The 18,779-nt window shown below is 44.8% G+C and overlaps 1 protein-coding gene across 1 annotated transcript; it reads left to right on the top strand.

Annotated features, from left to right (window-relative positions):
- The first annotated feature begins 52 nt into the window (after positions 1-52).
- On the top strand, positions 53-17,907 carry LOC115905348 (neurotrypsin-like). Its single transcript, XM_030951577.1, has 17 exons — positions 53-559; positions 691-960; positions 2,163-2,353; positions 4,349-4,394; positions 5,593-5,829; positions 7,106-7,229; positions 7,901-8,076; positions 8,402-8,549; positions 9,393-9,571; positions 9,965-10,106; positions 11,134-11,336; positions 12,299-12,440; positions 12,691-12,896; positions 13,471-13,549; positions 13,770-13,892; positions 14,435-14,715; positions 16,247-17,907. The coding sequence occupies exons 3-17, from the start codon at positions 2,282-2,284 to the stop codon at positions 16,555-16,557; spliced, it is 2,469 nt and encodes an 822-aa protein (XP_030807437.1). The 5' UTR covers positions 53-559; positions 691-960; positions 2,163-2,281; the 3' UTR covers positions 16,558-17,907.
- Positions 17,908-18,779: the final 872 nt, after the last annotated feature.

Genomic DNA, 18,779 nt, shown 5'->3' with positions numbered 1-18,779 from the left:
TAGATATTTACAACTACTTCAAATTTGCTCATACAAGAAAGTTTAGGATGTTTTACCTTACCTGTAGATACATTACTGAGCTAAACTGCTGTAGTTATATTGGTATAGTTCCCTTTTAGGTCTTCCTCTCCACCATGGAGAGTAGTCATGAGAAGCTTTTTAGAATCTAAGATCCACCTCTCTCAAGGAATGTCATTACATGTGTGAGTAAAACAAGGGGAGTCTTGGTAAGAAGGAAGTAGTTCCAAAACAGTACCTGCCAGAGAGGAGACAACTGGAAAACTCTCTGTCTTCACAGTTCTTCATTCTTGCAGAAAGCGAATACAGGCTTGGACTTCTGTTGCTTTTGGTGTACTGGTCTGTGTTTCCTTTAAAATTACTTTATCTGTTAAATCACTTTATTTAGGAAAACTTTGCCTTGACAGGGAGGCAACTTAGAAGGTACCATGAGAAAAATCCAGTGCAGACTTCTGTTTGAGGTGTGAAACCATGTACATCAGAGGCCTGAACAGGGAGTGTCTCATGGGATGGAGTTCTGAATGAGCATCAACAACCTCTAGTAAGGAGCTAGTTTTCTCTGAATGCTAATAGAATTTCTGTTCCTGTTTCCACTATGTCCTTTCCTTGTGTGTTCAGTGGAGTAAGTGGTTCTAAATTCTAACACAGTCCCATATTTTTTATTTTGTGCAGCTCATTTGTGTTACTGCTGCCTGAGAGTTACAGTGTGATGTAGCGTCTAAACTATTTCGATCCCCTGCTGCCCTGATCGTCTGCCTCCCTGACTATGAGGATATAGGAGATTTGCTCCTGATTAACTGAGTGTAATTCGTGGCCAAATCCACTCCAGAAACAGCTTCTTTTTACCACTTAGTGACTCCTGTAAAAGATCCAGCATGGAGGGAAATTTCCTTGCCTTTGATGACTGACTGAGGATGAGGCAACACAGAACTGTCACATGAAGTGAGTAATGGGCAAAAGTGAAGGAAAAAAAGAGGCTTTTTGTCAAGTCAGTAGATTTTTAGCAGCCTGTTCCTTGTTTTTATGCTGAAGGTATCTTTGGAAGTGCTATTCAGCAGACTTGGCCAGAAGTGAGCTCATTTCTAAAGGTGACCTTCATATTTCATGCTGTAGAACACCACGAATTCATTGCTCCAAAATCAGAATATAAGAAATGCCCATTAGATTGAGCAGAGAAGCTGCACCAGGAAAGCGTCAAAAAATTATTTCCAAGACTGAATAGCTTCAAATGACCTAATTGCCTTCTTAGATTTAATAGTGTTTAAAGCTTGTAGCCTTGAACCCTAATTCATATGAAGGACCCCCATGGGATAGGATTGTTCATAGTAATACCATAATGATTAACCCTCTGGAAAGCATCCTAGGCAATTGAGGGAAAATATAGCTCAAGGTCAAGGAGACTCTCGATGGCAAAGTTCTCTGCTGGCAATACCCACGATGGCAAGATGGAGGGCTGAAAATTGGGAGCACCCTGGAGAGGGCTGTGCCACCTGTGGGTTTTCCGAGGGAGATCTGGAAGCTGCTTAACATAGAGTTTTCTGGGTCCCATTTACCTGGGTTCAAATCTGAGGAGAGCTGACCTCGGGAAGCTGCAAGCTGCTAATCGAGGAGGCAGCGGTGGGGGGGGATAAAGTCCAGATTCCTTCCAAGAAGTCTAATCTCTGGCAAATGTACGCGCACACGCCGTTGCCTTTCCCAGCTGTTGCTGGGGGCTTTGTAATAGGACGCAGCTCCTTGCCGTGCTGCAGCCTCTGTGCCTTGGGAAAAGGAGGAAAAGGCAGCTGGGGAAGGACATTGCAGGAGAGGAGAGGAGAGGAGCGGCTGGCCGGCCCCGCCGCTGGGCAGAAGGGGCGGGGAGGCGGAGGCTGGCCCTGCGAGCAGCGCGTACCTGGAGCACGGGGGAGGCTGCGGAGAGGAGGGGACAGCGGGGTGAGGAGAGGGCTGTGCCCCAGCGCTGGTGCTCGCCTCCGAATGTGCCAGAGAAATTCGGGGACTTGTTCTGTTCCCTTATTTCTCTCCTCTCTTCTTCCCCTTTCTGAAGAGAAGAATCAATGACAAGAGATGGGGAGAGGAACGGGAAAGTGAAATTCTAAGATGCTGCGGGGAACTTTGGTCCCTTTCCTCACATCCCTTTCCATGCGTAGCAATGGAAAAGGCACCCCGCTCCCTCCGGTGCGGAGCGGCTAGCGTGGGAAAGCAGACCCTGACAGCTGAACCAGAATGTGATGCTTGAAGAACCTTCTGCTCACTTTGTACACGAGGGATGGAAATCTCCGAAATACTCGGGCTCCTGGTAGAGCTCTCAAGTCTGCTATCCTGTCTCAGATGTGTGGAGGTAAGAAAAGGTTGTTTTTCTATCTGCTTGTAAGAAGTCACATGGCTCTTTTAATATCTTCACTGTAAGTGAATCTTGTTATACCTTGGAAATGTTTTCTAGAGCATTTAGGAAGTTGTGGTCTCTGGGAGGACTGGGGGCTTGGGGAGAGATTTGTTTCATTGTGCATATAAATCCAGAAAAAGAAATAAACCGGGAAAGCAGAATACACAAGGGCTTGCAGATGCTTTGGCTTAGGTTTCCAGTGTTTCTCATGCACTGCAGTGACCCTGGCAGGAAAGATCCTTTATTTCTGTTCTTTGTTGATTGTCTCTCTTGCTTGTGGACAGATGATTTATAGCTGCACAGACCTGGGACAATGCCTGCAGCATAGGCTGTTTGCACTGAATTTAATTGGTGGCGATGGTCAGCAGTTGGGTATTTTGGAAGCTGCTACAGAAACTGGCAGCAACTAATTTTTCAGTAGAAGGGAAGCTTATTACTTGGACTGAAGTACTTTTGTTTATGGTCCAAGAAGAGCAGGTTCAGCCTCTCATATTTATATCACTGGCAGGCTTACACGTGTGTGCAGGTGTGCACTAAAAGCTAGGGATTGAGGGACCTGGATTGTGGTGCAGTCACAAAAGTACAGCTTAGCTCACTTTCAACTCTCTGCAAAGAGCTTTGAGATCATCAGGTAAGTCCTTCAGTGTTGTTGGTCCAGAAACCCTTATGTGGGCTTGCAACAGCCTGATACATGCAGACAGATGAAATTTTTGCCTGAAAAGTGTTTATCTGTGCATCCCTTTGTGCATATGAACCTGACATCTGATCTGCTACTACTGAACCATGTCAGGAATTTATCTTCCATATGCAGTATCCCATTCTGACTTCTGGGAAGTGATGCTGGAGCTTGGCCATGGTTGTCAGCACCTTCTGCATCATATTCATTGATTTGAAAATTATATCTGACATGAATAGGTGTTGTTCTTGTCACGTTCTGTGAGAATTACCTCTGCTTGTTCCAGAAGTGAATTTGGTTTAATTCCAAATATAACTTTTCCTATTTTCCAGGAAGAGGTGAAGCTGAGAGAGGCAAAATTACTGTATTTTGAAGAAAACCACAACCATTACCAATAGCTAGTATCCTTTAGCTATCCTTTAGCTGCACATCTCTGCTCTCTGAATTACAACTCTTTCTTCCTATAAAAGTATTAGAAATGTTCATTTAGAACGTTTAGAAACCAATTAAACTACAAGGAGCTAGCAGAAGCATGTACAGTTTCTTCTTTTCACTCTGAGTCTGTGAAGGTTGAGCGGAGATCTCTATCTCTCAGCCTATAGTCACATTGCAACCAGAAAAAACCTGCCTATAAGAAGAAATGCAGTTGTGGAGCCAGACAGGATGCTAGAATTCTGAGGACTTTGTTTCATATTTTTTTGGTCTTAGCTGTTTAACCCCATTTAGATAATAACAGCATAGGCCATATGATTTCTAGTATTAAAAACAAAATCCTCAAAAGGCCTTGGATTTTCTTCCTTGGATGTTTCCTACTTTATACATGGATGTTTATTACCATTTTAACAGGTATTCTGGGGGCATCATCCTGTGCCTCAAGTAAATAAATATCTGCTACTATAGCTGTAGATGACTTGCCCTATAAACAGTGAGAGAATGAGTAGTTATTATTTTTCTTAATGATAATAATTATTTTCTTCTAGATTTCCTTTCCATAGGCATATCACTCAGACTTCCAATTCTGTTGGGAAAAAAAATCAAGCAGAGTCCAGTAATGTAGTGCTTAGGTCAAGGGTAAATCTCTGCAGGCCAGTAATAATTCATTTTATTGTTAGTGGACAGAACTATGGTTGTATTTGAAGAGGAGCAATGGGGAGACCAGGGAAGAGGCTGGTTACTAGGGTGTATTTGCCTGAAGCTGAGCTGCTTTTAGGACATGCCCATGTTTATTTCATTGGATAATCATCTCTCTGCCTTTGCTCTGTTTCTTTTCCCAGGCTTTCCTGGGATCCAAGCCCAACCAAAACCATTTGCAGAGTGCAGGTAAGAACAAGAAGTTATTAATTCAGTCATTGTGCAGACTCTTTCCTGCAGTGGTGATCTGAGACCATAGGCATGATGAACCACTGCTACCTGGCCTTCTTCCTTTCTTTTTATCACTTCTTCAATCTTTTCTCTTGTCCCAGTGCCTGTTTATCTCTTTCACCAACATGGCCAGACTACTTCTGTTCCTTCATGTCGAATGCTTTTGCAGCTCCCTGCTCCTCCCACATGTTCTTTTCTTTAATCTCTTTCTTTGCCGTGGTCTTTTTTTTGTGCTTACCTTTCCTCTGCTGTAACAACTACTGAATTCTCAGACACCCTCTCTGAGGGTCCCAGTCAATGCCACACATATGATTTGTTGTCCAGGCACTGACTTCCAACTGCTTCTCATTTTTGTACCTTGCATTTAACCTTCAGCTGTCACTTACCCCCTCTGGGCCTGGCGGTGGCTAGAAGGCAATTGACATGATGCAAATTTACTTTGTACCCTTGCTCTTTGCCCCAGGTGCAGAAGGGTTTTCTGAAAGTGTTGGCTTCTTTCTGTTTCCTTAGTGAGTAGAGCTGTAAATGTCCCTTTCTCAGTCTACTCTTCCCATGTTATGGACTCTATAAAGCCCACAAAACCTGGGTGGTTTTTCCCCACTTTGTTATTTCAGTGCCATGAATGGAGAGTTTTCTCCTTTGTTGAGGACCATAAAAAATTAATTATTGGGTATTTTTACACTGGATATTTCACATGGGCACCGAAACATTGGCACTTCCCACTAAATAAATTCGAATATATTAGCCAAGTCCGGATAAGCCAGGTGATCTGCTCATGTGTATAGGGAAACTACATGCTATGAAATACAGTGTCATTTCCCATCTTCCTGCTTTGTGCAGTTCTGCTCCAAAGTGAGTACCTGTATTGCATGTACAGTAATGGGAACCAGTTCAAATTGTCATGTTTGGGCCCTAAGTTAACACTCTTCAAAGGTCTGTCTGGGCAGTTCATTGCTTCAGATCAATTTGTGGTTTAGACAGTGAGTATTATGAATATTCTTTGAGCAGCACCTTGGAGAGTGATAGAGTTTGAATCAAGCAAGCAGCAGCTGAGACTGCAGACACCAGCAGTATTTCTCATGACCATGGTGTCTCCCATGCTGTCTGAGCTTCAGTGTGTGATGGTGATGGTAACCCCCTCCCTTCCTGTGCCCAGTGCCCAGCGTGTGTCCTGTGGGACCTCTTGGCTACTACAATGGCTCACTGGCGGTCACCGAGGCAGGGGCAGAGTGTCTCAACTGGGCAGAGTTCCCTGATTATGTCCAGCAGTACCCAGACCGTGGCCTGGGGGACCACAACTTCTGCAGGAACCCAGACGGGGGAACGACGCCCTGGTGCTTCTACAGGCTCGTGTCAGGGGCCATCGGCTGGGCCAACTGTGACTGTAACCAAGGTAAGGGCTCTGCTGCCTCAGGGCTCAAGCCAGCAGTGTGTGCTGCACAGACTTGCAAGTGGCAGGTGGAACACCCTGTGGAAAAAGCACAGTACAATGGCTGTTCCGAATTGTTGAAGTAATTAATACTAGAGGCTAGCCTGTGTGGGAGAAGAACGTCTGCATATAGTAGGGGGTGGATTTAAGCTGCTGTAGCTGTAATGCGTTGTATGGATGTTTTATTCTCATACAAGGAGACTTGTTTTTTTCCTACTGCTAACTTATGCCACTTTGAAAACAGTTTCAGTTATGTAGAAAATAACCCACTTCTTCTTCTTTAGGGTCCATATCAGAGCATTCCTGATGTAAGTGTAGCAGTTCGAATATAAACTACTTCTTCAATATAAAATCTTCTGTAGCAAGGCAGGTCATAGGCTTGTGTTAAACTTCCTCAGTGCTGGCAGAAGGACTACTGTTTACTCTGAGGCAAGCAAGGAGCTGAGCTCTCTCAATGCATTGGCTGCTGTGCAGCATTCTTGAAAATGTCCTGTTTTCTGACCTTCCTTGCTTTTCCTGCATTTTGCAGAACAGTTGAAACACCAGTTTAACAAATGAATTGACAGTAATTTCCCTTGCCAGTGGATGTTCTTTCAAAGATGGCTTCATTAAAGAGAAGAATATAAGTATAGTGGTGCTGTGTGCCGGTACTGAGGTGCTGCAGACAGATGTGTCCTTTGCAAGTACTAAAACTGAGTGAGGAAATGTGCCTTCTAAACAGTGGTAAAATTTTTGGTGGGGTGGGAATTGAAAGGGTATTTACACTGGCACTTCCTTCTCTTACAGAAATTAAAGAGGATTCATCTGCTGTTGCTAAACATCACACTGTAGCAATAGAGTCATGCAGGTGAAGTGGTTGGTGGAGATAGATCAGTGAAGTGTCAGAAGTAATTAGATAGATTTTCACACACTCTTTCAAGATAGCATGTAAAATCATCCCCATTCACAGAAGGAGAATCCAGGAGCTTTTGCAGAAGCCAAATTTCCTGCTGGTGTTACCATGGATTTGAAAGGACCATAACACCAACCATCCTCCCAGTCAGCCATTGCTGGGACTGGGAAGGTGCCCCACCCTACACTTTCATGCACATCACTTTAGTGCCAGCACAGGTAAAACAAGGATGAAAGAAGCCAAGTGCAGTTCAGCTCAGCTACCTGCAAGTCCAATACTTGCTGGTCTGAAACTCCTATCAGTAGATAGCAGCTGGGTTTTGGTTGGGTTTTTTTTTCTCTTTGGAAGGTGCTGTGCGGTTGGCTGAAGACAGTAGTGTGGAGCTGTACTTCAATGGACTCTGGGGTACCATCTGTGCTGACCACTGGACTGACTGGGATGCCAGTGTTGTCTGCAGGCAACTAGGTCTCAGGTGGGAACCTCAGCCACATGCTCGTGTGGCTTTTGAAGGAGCAGCCTCTGTGGTCTGGCTGAAAGGAGTTTGTTTTGTGGTCTAATTTCCCACTTACCAGGGTCCTGTTTTATTGTTTTCTTTCTGTGGTTACCCCCAACCCAATAATCATTTGCAAGAATTTTTTAAAACAATAGTTTCTGCTTCATGCTCCAGGCTGTGAAAAGTGAGCTGTGAGATCACTTTCCCTTTTTATAATCATCAGCTGGAGTTACTATAGTGATCTAACAGAAATTTTAGGAGTATGAACTCAATTTGGGTATCTGGAATTTGGACACTCAAACTTTTAAACAGCAAGGAGATAAGGTCTACAAAGAGGGAAGGTGATTCAGATAGTTTGGTGTTTGAGTCTGTTGATGGGTTTGTTCGTTGCTTTCAAATGAAAGTGCAATTTCTGACTACACCAACTCCTCTGCAGTAGGTGGGCACATAAAAGGATTAGGAAGTGCTGTGTGCTTGCTTGTGCTTTCCCATTAGACTGTAAATGGTCACCCCTTTATACACTTTCAATTAACTGGGCACACTGGGGTGTGAAATGCCACAACTGGCCTGGAGAGTCACAACAACGGCGGGAACTTGTAAGATCAAGTTGTGCCGTGGCATTTCATTCTCTGTTGCATCCTCTGTACCAGTGAGATCGGCACAGCTGGCAAGAAGAGTCATTCTGGACCGTGGCCTGTTCCCCTGCACTTGCAGTCAGCAAACTGCCATGGAGATGAGGAAGCCCTGCTGCAGTGTGGCTATCAGGAAGATCTGTCAGGAGCTTGTAACCAGGGAAGTGCCGTGGTAACTTGTGTTCCTCCAGAAGGTAAATCTCCAGGGAAAGATCTCAGTCTCCCAAAGATGGCTGATGCTTATGACCACATCCCCTTTTTATCAAGCCAGGTTTTTGTCTGCAGGCAGAAAACTCCTGGTCACCACAGCAGCCAATTAAAGAGACATCTCTGGACCAGCAGTATCCCACTCTGGGGCTGCAATCACGGGTACTTGTGGGGGGTCTAGAGGGGAGAATGTGGTAAGAGAGCATCAGGAGAGCTCCTCTGGCCAGAGAATGGTTCTACGCCCTAAACTTCTGGATGTGCTTTGTCTCTGTCTTGTTCTGTTGTGCTCTCTTTCCATTCCTTGAAGCACAGGTGTAGGTGCCCCACTTCGTATAGTTGGGGGGAAGGAGAGCTTTGAAGGGAGAGTGGAGGTTTACCATGATGGCAAGTGGGGAACCATCTGTGATGATCAATGGGACGACCGGGATGCTGAAGTAGTCTGTAGACAGCTGGGACTCAGGTAATTTCCTTGCTGTATGTCATGGAGTAGTAATAGAAGTAGGCAGAATGAAGAACATGAGAGCATGTCCCTTCACTATACTACCAGCCCTTCCTATAGAAAATACACAGAAACCTTGGGAAACATAATTCTGGACTGATCATCCTATAAAGGGATTTTGTACCCCATTCTTGTCCGTTTTATGGGTTTGTGCTGTGTAAAAAAAAAAAAAAAAAAAAAAAGGTACATTTCTGTCTCAGAATTTTTGTGTTTACCCCTGTTCAACATTTTTGCATATATCCTAATACAAATCTTGTTGGCCTCAATGACAACTTGTCATGGTGATTTCATATGTGAACTGCAGTTGCTTACTTGGTTAAGTTTAAACACCTCCAGTTTCACTGGCTGCCCTTATCTTCTTCAGACAGGAAAGCAAGAGAGACCACACCTCATTTTTCTGTGGGCTATTCAATGCTTAACATGGGAGCCATTGTATACGGAGCATTCTTGAAAATCACATCAGTACAGGCTTATTTAAAATAGATTGTTCAAATTTGAGGTCCCTCAATCTTTAGGAGTTTTGCCTGTTATGAGATTGTAACTGAGACTGATGGTACATCATTGTCTGCAGAAGTCTGAACTGTTTGTGTTGTAATAACATTTTTCTTATTCGCTGGAAGGGCTCATCACAAACTTTCCAATAACATATTTCAATTAACAGTTGGCAACTCCACTGTGTCAAAAATACAGATGATCTATGGGAGGACAGTGACCTAGCATAGGAGAGTCCCTGTGCAAGGCAGAATCAGAGGACACAGGACTGTGGCCTTCCTTACTGAGCATACATATCTGTAATGTTTACAGTGGGACCCCAAAAGCCTTGTCATGGGCTCACTACGGACAGGGATCTGGCCCAATCCTGCTGGATGAAGTGCAGTGCTCAGGGAATGAACTCTCCCTTGATCAGTGCAAGAAGAGTGACTGGGGACAGCAAAACTGTGACCACATTGAAGACGCTGGAGTCTCCTGTGACCCTTTCACAGGTACAGATGTACAGCTCTGCCAGTCACATGCGGTCAGTCTTACTCCCACATTACTCAGCTTGCTCAGCAGGTAAACCCCCTGGTTCAGGATCCTGCACAGCTTCCATATATGGCTCCCACAAGGGCTGCTGGATATGGAGGCAGAGAGTAGATCAGAGGCAGACTCAGTGGTGTTCTCATGATTTTGCTCAGGTAGTGTGGAAAGGCTGAAGTGAATCCTCCCCTGACAGATGGGTATGTTTGGAAGCAATGAACGTTTGTATTTTGAGTACCCACAGACATCTGTCTCTTTTGTTTCTTTCCCTCATGGGTGGTACAGAGACCCAGTGGTGCACAGGCTGTTTCTTTTCTCCCCTGCTGAGTGCTGCCCTTTCCTTCTCCCACCCCCTGCAGAGGGCATGGTCCGGCTGGCTGGCGGCCGCAGCCCCAGCGAAGGCAGGGTGGAAGTTTACTACAATGGAGACTGGGGCACAGTGTGCGATGATGGCTGGACAGACCTTGCTGCCCAAGTGGTCTGCAGGCAGCTGGGCTTCAGGTAGGACTGAGAGTGTGTAGTGTCTGTGCTTCCTAATTTCCAGGATTAGATTCCATCACCGTTGACTGGGATAGGCCGGATCTTAATCCTTCAATGCTGTTTTTGTTAGAAGGCTTATTACCATTATACAACTTATTAAGGAAAGATTAATAGGTATCCACATCCTTTCCAAGGGGCAAAAATAAATCTATTAGCTCTTGCCTCAGCCTCTTTTGAAAGCAGATAACAGGCTTAATACTGTCCTTATGAACCCCTCAGCAAAGTCAGACAATTTTCTTTAACACTTCTTAAATTTGCAGGTGTTACTTCTACTTTGTCAGTAAAAGGATATTGCCTATCTGCTCCAAATGTATCACCTTCAGTAGTTGAACAAAGACCATCAGGGCAAAAAAGAGTAGTAATAGGGATTTTCAGCCCATTGCTGAGCTGTCATCCCTTCAGGTAGGAGCTGGGAAAGATTTAAAATCAGGATACTCTTGCCTTTGAGCTAGTAAAATGGGGTTATGTGGCTTTTTTTTAACATGATTAGGGTTGTCTTCTAAAATTTCAACTTTATAGATGAAAGAAAGACTAAATTCTTCCCTCTGAGTTCAGCTACATACTATGTTTGTCATCTCTTTTAGTGCCTAAGTTTGCAGCTTTCTGCTGTTCAATTCCAGGTAGCTGTTTCATATAAAAAGAAGTAGAATTACTTAAATGTTGACATTTTTGATGCCTCTTCTGCGTGCCCCTCCTCAAATTGATGTACCTGCCATAACTGCAAAGCAGCCTCTGCTTGTCTTCTGTGCCTTTGAATGTGCCTTTGACCAAACACTAGAAAATTGACTGGTCTGAGGAGGCCTCCCTGAAAACTGAAGCTGGCAAGATATGAGGGTGCTTGGTTACCATCCTGTGTGTCCACTGAGTGGTTTAGGTCAGAAGGCCACCAGTACCATAGTTAAGCAGGGGAGTTTCTCTTTGGATCTGAGCTTGGGTCCTTCTGTGGCATTTAGGAGTTTCAGTGTTATTTTCTGTTTCCTTCCTCTAGTGGTCCTGCTGCCCTGGCCTCTGAAGGAGACTATGCTGCTGGCCAAGGCTTCATCTTACTGGATGATGTGGCATGTGTGGGGACAGAGCTGACTCTCCTGGACTGTCCCCACAGCAACTGGGGGCAGCATGACTGCTCCCATGCTGAGGATCTGGGAGTCCACTGTTCCCCAGAAAGCAACACAGTCATGGATGGCAGCCTGGGTAACTCACCTTGTACTTGCCCTGAACAGTGGGAAAGTTTCACTTTCTGGTCTGTTCCCTTGTAAGCTCTGGCAGATGTGGGAGTTCTCCCTGTCCTGTTTCAATAAGGGGTCTGCTTTTTGAGGAGGAATGAGCCATGGTTGAATTGGGGCAGAGCCGCAAATCTGTGCTCCACCAGACCTACTATCAGACCAGCAGATAAATGGAAACTGGAGAGAGTTGTATAGGCAGTCTCTGAAACAAACCTCAGGGGCTGAGGGACAGCGGCTGCTTTAGTGTGCCATTGCCCTTTAACTAGACCTTTTAGGAAACTTAGGTGTGGTTACATTAATGCCACACCTAGCCAAGACAGGAGGATTTCAGATGCAAGGGGTTGCTGTTTGGACTTCCTTGTGTGGATGGCACACTTCTAATTAAAATTGTGAAAGTATTTCAAGTTAGCATAATTTCCTCATTTATATAATGCCTGATATTCTCCCCTTTCCTTACTACAGGAGACTTTCCAGTTTGTCAGACATTTATTATTGAAATAGTCAGTATCCAACATTTTTGTTTTTCCTGGATGTAGAACTCTTCTCTTGCTTAGAATCATGTAATAGTTTTATCATTCAATTGATTTTTTTCCCAGGCATGTTTAAGCTTGTCTAACTCTTGCCTTAGGAGTTAATAACTTTCTTTCTGTTCTTATTCTCCTCTTTACTCAGCTTTCAGAGTATGATCCACTGATGATTTCCAGTATGTATTAAAAAAATTAGTATGTATATAGTGTTCTGATTCAGCACAGAGGTAAAATGTCTTCATACAGACACACTTCTCTATTTTCTTTATTTTTTCCCCTTTTTTTCTTTTAGTTTTAAGCTTACTGATGTCTGGGATTCATCTTTTTCTGTAGAGCCCAAGTTTTGGACACCTGACCCCTCTGGTTGATTTGCTTGCAGCAGCCCATGTGTTTTCTCCTTCAGGGCCTCCTGTGCGTCTGGTGGATGGAGAAAGCACCAAGGAGGGCCGGGTTGAGGTCCTGCTGAATGGGCAGTGGGGCAGTGTCTGTGATGATGACTGGACAGACAGAGATGCTGCAGTGGTTTGCAGGCAACTGGGATTCAGGTAAGAGCTGTGATACAGGCATCTTACAGACAGAAACATCTCTCAGGAGCACTTCTGGACTTGTTTCTGGGGGTTTAGTTTTAGTTTTGGCACACCCAGATATGCTTGAGGGAGTAGGTTGCTCTTCTCACTCTACTACTGTTGGTGTGTGGAGTGACACATAAATATTACTCTGCTTAAAATGTACTGGTGCCTCAGGTTCACTAGGCTCCTGCTCACTGCAGAATAGTCACCCTCTCTCTAATTGCAGTGGGACAGCAAAAGCCAGGGCAATGGCTTATTTTGGCGAAGGCCATGGGCCCATCCATCTGGACAACATAGAATGCAATGGCATGGAGGACAGCCTGGGGCAATGTGCCATGCCTGACACCAGGATTCACAGCTGCTGGCACAGTGAGGATGCTGGAGTGATCTGTGACTATGTGGAAGAAAAGGTCCAAGATTTCAAGAGAACAGGTGACATTCCCGTTTCTTCTACGCAGGAATCTGGAGTTCTGGTTGTAGGATCTCTGCATGCTTTTGTGTTTTTTCCCTGTCATTCTTGTCTTCAGCTGAAACTTCACCCACAAAATAAGCATGTCCTGTCCTGCACCTCCTACGTTTTTCTTGTTTTCAGTGTATCTTCTTAGCAGCACAGAGTGTTCCAAATTAGTCTGAGGCGCTCCACCCATGTCAGGCCTTTGAGCCTGCACGATTTCCCCACAGCCAAGTCACCATACTTTTCCTTAGAACAGCAATCATAAGCAATCTTTGGGGTTTAGAGTACTGAGGAAGTATAAGTCTAGGTCCCACTCTTGGCATGAGACTATAGAGACTTCAGGTAAGCACCTCCGGTGAAATTAAGGAAACCTATGGGATCAAATGTTCTATGAATTCCATATGCACAACACAACACAGTCCACAGTCCATTAATCCACAACCTTGAAGATTAATGCCCTCAGAGAAGCTGAATGGTATTTGGCTCTGTGACAGCGATGCTGATACTCTAAGGTGAAGGTCCCTACCCAACTGCTCTAACTTTGCCATGCAGGTCCAGAGTCTAGTGTGTGTGGGATGCGCCTGCTTCACCGTCGCAAGAAAAGGATCATAGGTGGAAACAAGTCTCTAAGGTACTACCCTGTAATTAATGAGTCAGACTGGTTCCAGCTTTCCTTCAGGCTCTGGAAATAGCCTGGCAGATGCATTTTCACTGGTGATTTTTGAACTTGGTTTGAACCAGTATCTAGGGAAGAATACAAACCAGCTGATCCCAGATGAGGCGGAGTGGATGGGAAAAGAGGAAAATGGCTCCCATGTGTGTGAGACTGCTTATTCCTGTTTCTCCTTCAGAGGCAGTTGGCCATGGCAGGCCTCACTGCGGCTGAAGGGTTTTCGTCGAGATACTCGTCTGCTGTGCGGAGCAACGCTGATCAGCAGCTGCTGGGTGGTGACTGCAGCTCACTGCTTCAAAAGGTGTGTTTGGGAGTGGGGAGCCCCAAGGGATACTCAGTGACGGACAAGATAACCTCATACAAGTTTATCCTCCTAGCCCAGTGGAACTACATGAGCAAAGTTTCTAAAGTAAGACCTTCAGGTTATGATGTGTGTGATTTTGGAGTGCTTATGGGGATAACTCAATATAGACTTGCTTTTTCCTTCACTGCTTACACCTGGCCTCTTAACTCTGAGGCTTTACAGCATAAAGGGAACCAGCATTTTGACATTTAAAGTGCTTTAAGGAACTGTAAACAGGTCAGTTCACAAGTCTGTTGCAACTATAATAATCATTTTTATAGAAGCAAAATTCCTGTGCCTGGTAGATAGTGATTTGGGACACCAAATCTGCAACAGCTGGAATGATCATATCTGCTAAAGAGGTCCCACATTCCTGCAGCTGGGACTGCTTTACCACTGTGGTGTGAGGAGGTGGTTCAGTCTCATAGCAACTGGAGACTTGTGTGAGTCTGCTTTCCTCTTAGCAGAAGTATTGAGATCTTGAGTCTGATTTTCTCCAGGTTTGGTGTTGATGTGCGGCGCTACCTCCTGCGCGTGGGCGATTACCACACAGGTGTGAAGGATGAGTTTGAGAGGGAGCTGCCCGTGGAGCGGATTGTCCTGCACAGGAACTACTGGGCTGGCAGCAATGACAATGACATAGCCCTGGTCCGGATGCGGGGCAGAGAAGGGCACTGTCTCTCCTTCAATCACCACGTTCTGCCCGTCTGCCTGCCTGACAGGAGAGAGAGGTCTGACATCAACAGGCAAGCCTGCATCATCTCTGGCTGGGGAGACACAGGTGAGTGATGGGGCTTTGAGAGGCAAGAGAGGTGAGGAAGTCTGCATTCAGAAGCCTACATGGACCATTAATTTATGTCAATTCAAGGCTATGTTCTCACTGCTCCCATTGTCTGTGCCAGTGCATGGTGCTAAGGAATAGGAAGATGAGTGGGGTTTTGTGGTATTGTGTTTTCATCTGATTTTGAGGCTTGAGTCTGCTCAATATTGGTGAAAGCTTTGGTCTCCATAGCATCTCTCTCAAGCTGTGGGAGAGACCAATGCTGTCATCTGACCACAGTCCTCTCTTTCTTCCCATTTCTACACATGTATTTGCCCACAGTAGACCTCTAAGGGAGCAGCCTGTGCAGAGCTGCTATACCAAGCCCATGAGAGGCCCCTATGTTTCCATGGCCTGCCTTCTTTGTGGTACTGTCATAGTGAAGTGAGGATTTAGAAGTAGAAGGAGCCCTCAGTGAGAAATCTCTCTTGGACTTCCTTGCTTAATCTGCCTGTGTATTTCTGCAAGGACAGATGGACTCTGAGTCTGGTTTCTGCCCTGGGTTCAAGACAGCCTGGACCTGTCCTCTTTGAGCATATTGCTGTGAAGCTTCCTAGGTAAAAGGGAGCATGGAGGCCTTTCTGGGGCTCCTATGACTGGAGAAAAGCCATATGTTTAGAAAGATTTCCTGCCAAAAGCCCCAGGAGCTCATCTGTTGATTTTGGACTTGCCCGTCCTTCTCAGCTGTTTCCCTAGCTATTACTGCAGCTTTTTAACTGCAAGTACATATTTGCCTTTGGAGTCCAGTTGTGCCAGTTGCACGTGTCACTTCAGGATATTTGGGGTGGATCAAGGAGCAACTTAGCCATGTAACTACCTTAAGCTGTACTGGAGCTTAGTGGCTAGAATCCTTCCCACGCACCAAACCCAGCTTTCTCAACAAGGAGCAGTTACCTACTACCTTGTGAACTTACATAAACCTTGGGCACAGAAAGGTCATACTCTAATATAGCACATTAGCCTTACATTCTCAGCAACCCTGGGCTAATAAAGAGATGTGATCAAATAGACTCAAGTCTGGCCAAAGATGAAGGGAATTCCCTTTGAATAATATTTGAATGCCTCTGAAACATCATCTAAAACTTTTCTGAGGATTGAGCACTTAACAGATACTACTGCATTTATTTTCTTGAGAACACACTGTCCTTGCTTTACTGAGGAGAAAATTGAGATTTGGAGAGGTGAGATAAATTGAACAAGGTTCAAGTTACTTGTTGACAGAATCAGGAGTAAGACTCATCCTTTGGTCTAACCTTTTTCTACAGTCCTCTTCCCCACATCTTTGATCTTACAGCTTTTTGTTTTGTGGTCTGGCTTGGCATCACTGTTTTCTGAAGTTCTTGTGGTTTCAGAGATGCTGAGCTCAGCCTATTTCTGTGCGGCAGACTTGACATGAAATGTAGAAGTGTCTGGCTTTGTAGGGAGCACTGTTGCACCAGGTCACTGCTGTTGCTTGTATGTGAATCAGTCTGGCTGGTCTGTTCTATTCCAGGGAAGTCCTATTCCAGAACCCTGCTGCAGGGGGTGGTACCCCTTCTCCCACGGGAAGACTGTGAGGCCCGTTATGGGCGGAAGTTCACCAACCGCATGATTTGTGCTGGGAACCTCTCTGAAGACAAACGGGTGGACAGCTGTCAGGGTGACAGTGGAGGGCCACTCATGTGTCAGAGATCAAATGGACGCTGGATCATCTTGGGCATCACATCCTGGGGGTATGGCTGTGGTCGGAAGGATTCGCCCGGTGTGTACACAAAGGTCAGCAAATTCGTACCCTGGATCAAGAAAGTGACCAAGCTAAAATGAAAATGACTGAGCTCTTGGAATTTCAGCACATGGTCCTTTTGCTCTGCAGCAGCAGAAGGCTGTGGCTCCTGGTCTGTGACTGATGAAGATTTATTTTGACACTGGACACTGGCAAAAGATTTTAATGTAGAACTGGAAGGAAAGCACTTATGACTGATTCTTTAAAGTCTTTGGTTTCACTTTAGTCTGTAATCTGTAAGCAGAGAAAACAGGTGCACAGTGGTAACAATGATCAGTATACGTTGCTCTAAATATCTGAATCCTTTAATGCAATCACACTTATTCCTTTGCCCTGGCACACAGAAATGGTAGAGGTAGAGAGATACCTATTGCTGCAAATCTATTCATGATTGTATGTTTGGACATTGAAACATGCTGCAAGGAGAGGTGAAATGCTTGGAAGACGGCACCACGTGCTGGCATAGTGGAAATCTTCAGATTCTTTTTTTCGTAACAGCTCTCTTCAGTTCCAGGAATCAGAAGATTTGACCTGAGTTGAGGAACAGGCCAACAGTTAGGTTTTTTAGCTTCCCTGATATGTCTCTAGAGGGAACCTTTTCTCTTCTGAATAGTACGTCTGCTCCCATAGGATCCCTTTCAAGTGTCTGCCTAGGCTAAGAGATGCTTGTCCCTCCTGCTGTAATCCTTTGTCACACATTTCCAGCTGCCAGATGCTGTGGTTTTATTGCTGCTTTTTTGCTATAGTAGTTTGTGTGTGTGGTTAGGCTTTTTTTTGTTTCCTCTACGTAGCATGTTCTAGAATCAGTTGTCGGTGTGAGAGGCAGTAGCTTTCTTGCCCTCCTGATTACTATGAAGAACTTAAAAGACTGACCTCAAGTGGCTGAATAGACATATAATTTTTCTTAGACCCAAATGTAATGTTAATCTCAAACATTCAGGCATTGAATCATGATTTAACGGCACTGTGGGGACTTCCTACTGGTCCCCTATTCATCATAGTTATTAGCTGCCCTTTGTTTGTGCTGCTAGTCTTTAGTATTTCGCTGTTCACAGTTTTCCATGAAACATGGAATTACTCCTGGGGTGTAGATACACCTCAAGCAAATTACTCACTCCTTGTGAAAAACAGTAAGTGTGCTGCAAAGCAGCTTCCCACTTTGGTTAAGTGTGTCCTTGAAACCTCTGGGCCATGCTTCCTTTTTTCTCTTCTTTTCACTCTTTTCATTCCTCTCAGTGGGAGTAAACTGGATTAACTTGAGGGTATGCAAGCACTATCATCAAGCTGTAGTTCTCAGCCTGAACAGATACAATGCTGAGAGAAAGCAGGGGTTATTGATATTACAATTTCTTCCTTCTGTCTCATCCAAACAAATGAACAGAGTTCCCTCTTATGCCTTAAGCACTTTTTAAAGTTAATATATTATTCTTGAGTAATAAAAAAATAAAAGTAGAAAAAAGGGCTAAGTGCCTTAATAGCTGTGCAGTGCAGCATCTTCTCACTGTGTACAGATAAGGCAGAGAGGAGACAGGTCTGTACAGGAGGAGGAGCAAAAAGCTTTGATGTATAACCAAGGGCTCGAATGTGGAGGATTAATACAGGATGGGACATGTGGAACTTGTGCCAGATGTGCATGTTTTGGGTAGGCAGTAACTGGGTCGGGCACTGACCTTCTGTCTGGAAGGTTTGCACTCAGGGCATTGAGGTGTTCAGTGTCTGGGTATTACCAATGCAAGAACAGAAGGCAAACACAGTCTGTGGATTAGCAATGTCATATTACAGGGCATGTGGTGACAGAATCCTAGAAATTGCCTTGGGTTCAAGAAGCACTGATTTCCTAAAGCTTTAATTTGTCTTCTATAAATTAGCTTAATGTAGAGGTGCTGACCTGACTAGGTGGCTGATTTTTTTGTGTGAAGGCTAAACTAAACTGTTTCATGTACCTTTTCCAGGCATTATAGGATAGTTGGACCAGTGTTGCAATGGACTGTTCTAAAATCCTGCTTGCAAACTTTATTTTAATGAAGAATTGTCAGAATCTTTAAAATATGCAATGTCAGGACTCCTGCAAACTGGCCTTTGAGACAAACCTGATCTGTTTGTGCCTCTTCTCGAGGTGCTGAATGTCTTCAGCACAGCTTTGTGCTGATAACCCTGTTTAAAATGCCAGACTTGATTCCTTGGCAGCACTGTGCTTGGCTCCATGTGGGCTGTGTTGTCCTATGGCTCCTGGCAGAGTCTCTAAAATGCAAGCTGCAGACTG

Source organism: Camarhynchus parvulus, chromosome 6, assembly GCF_901933205.1.
Source record: "Camarhynchus parvulus chromosome 6, STF_HiC, whole genome shotgun sequence".
Lineage (NCBI taxonomy): Eukaryota > Metazoa > Chordata > Aves > Passeriformes > Thraupidae > Camarhynchus > Camarhynchus parvulus.
The sequence above is the reverse complement of the archived record's forward strand: the minus strand, read 5'-3'. Positions and strand labels throughout refer to the sequence as shown.

Excerpts from the sequence above, each read along its gene's own strand:
- LOC115905348 (XM_030951577.1), top strand. The coding sequence starts at position 2,282 with ATGGAAATCTCCGAAATACTCGGGCTCCTGGTAGAGCTCTCAAGTCTG. Across the intron at positions 10,107-11,133 it reads TGCAGGCAGCTGGGCTTCAG|TGGTCCTGCTGCCCTGGCCT; the intron begins GTAGGACTGAGA and ends TCCTTCCTCTAG. Across the intron at positions 11,337-12,298 it reads AGTCATGGATGGCAGCCTGG|GGCCTCCTGTGCGTCTGGTG; the intron begins GTAACTCACCTT and ends TTTCTCCTTCAG.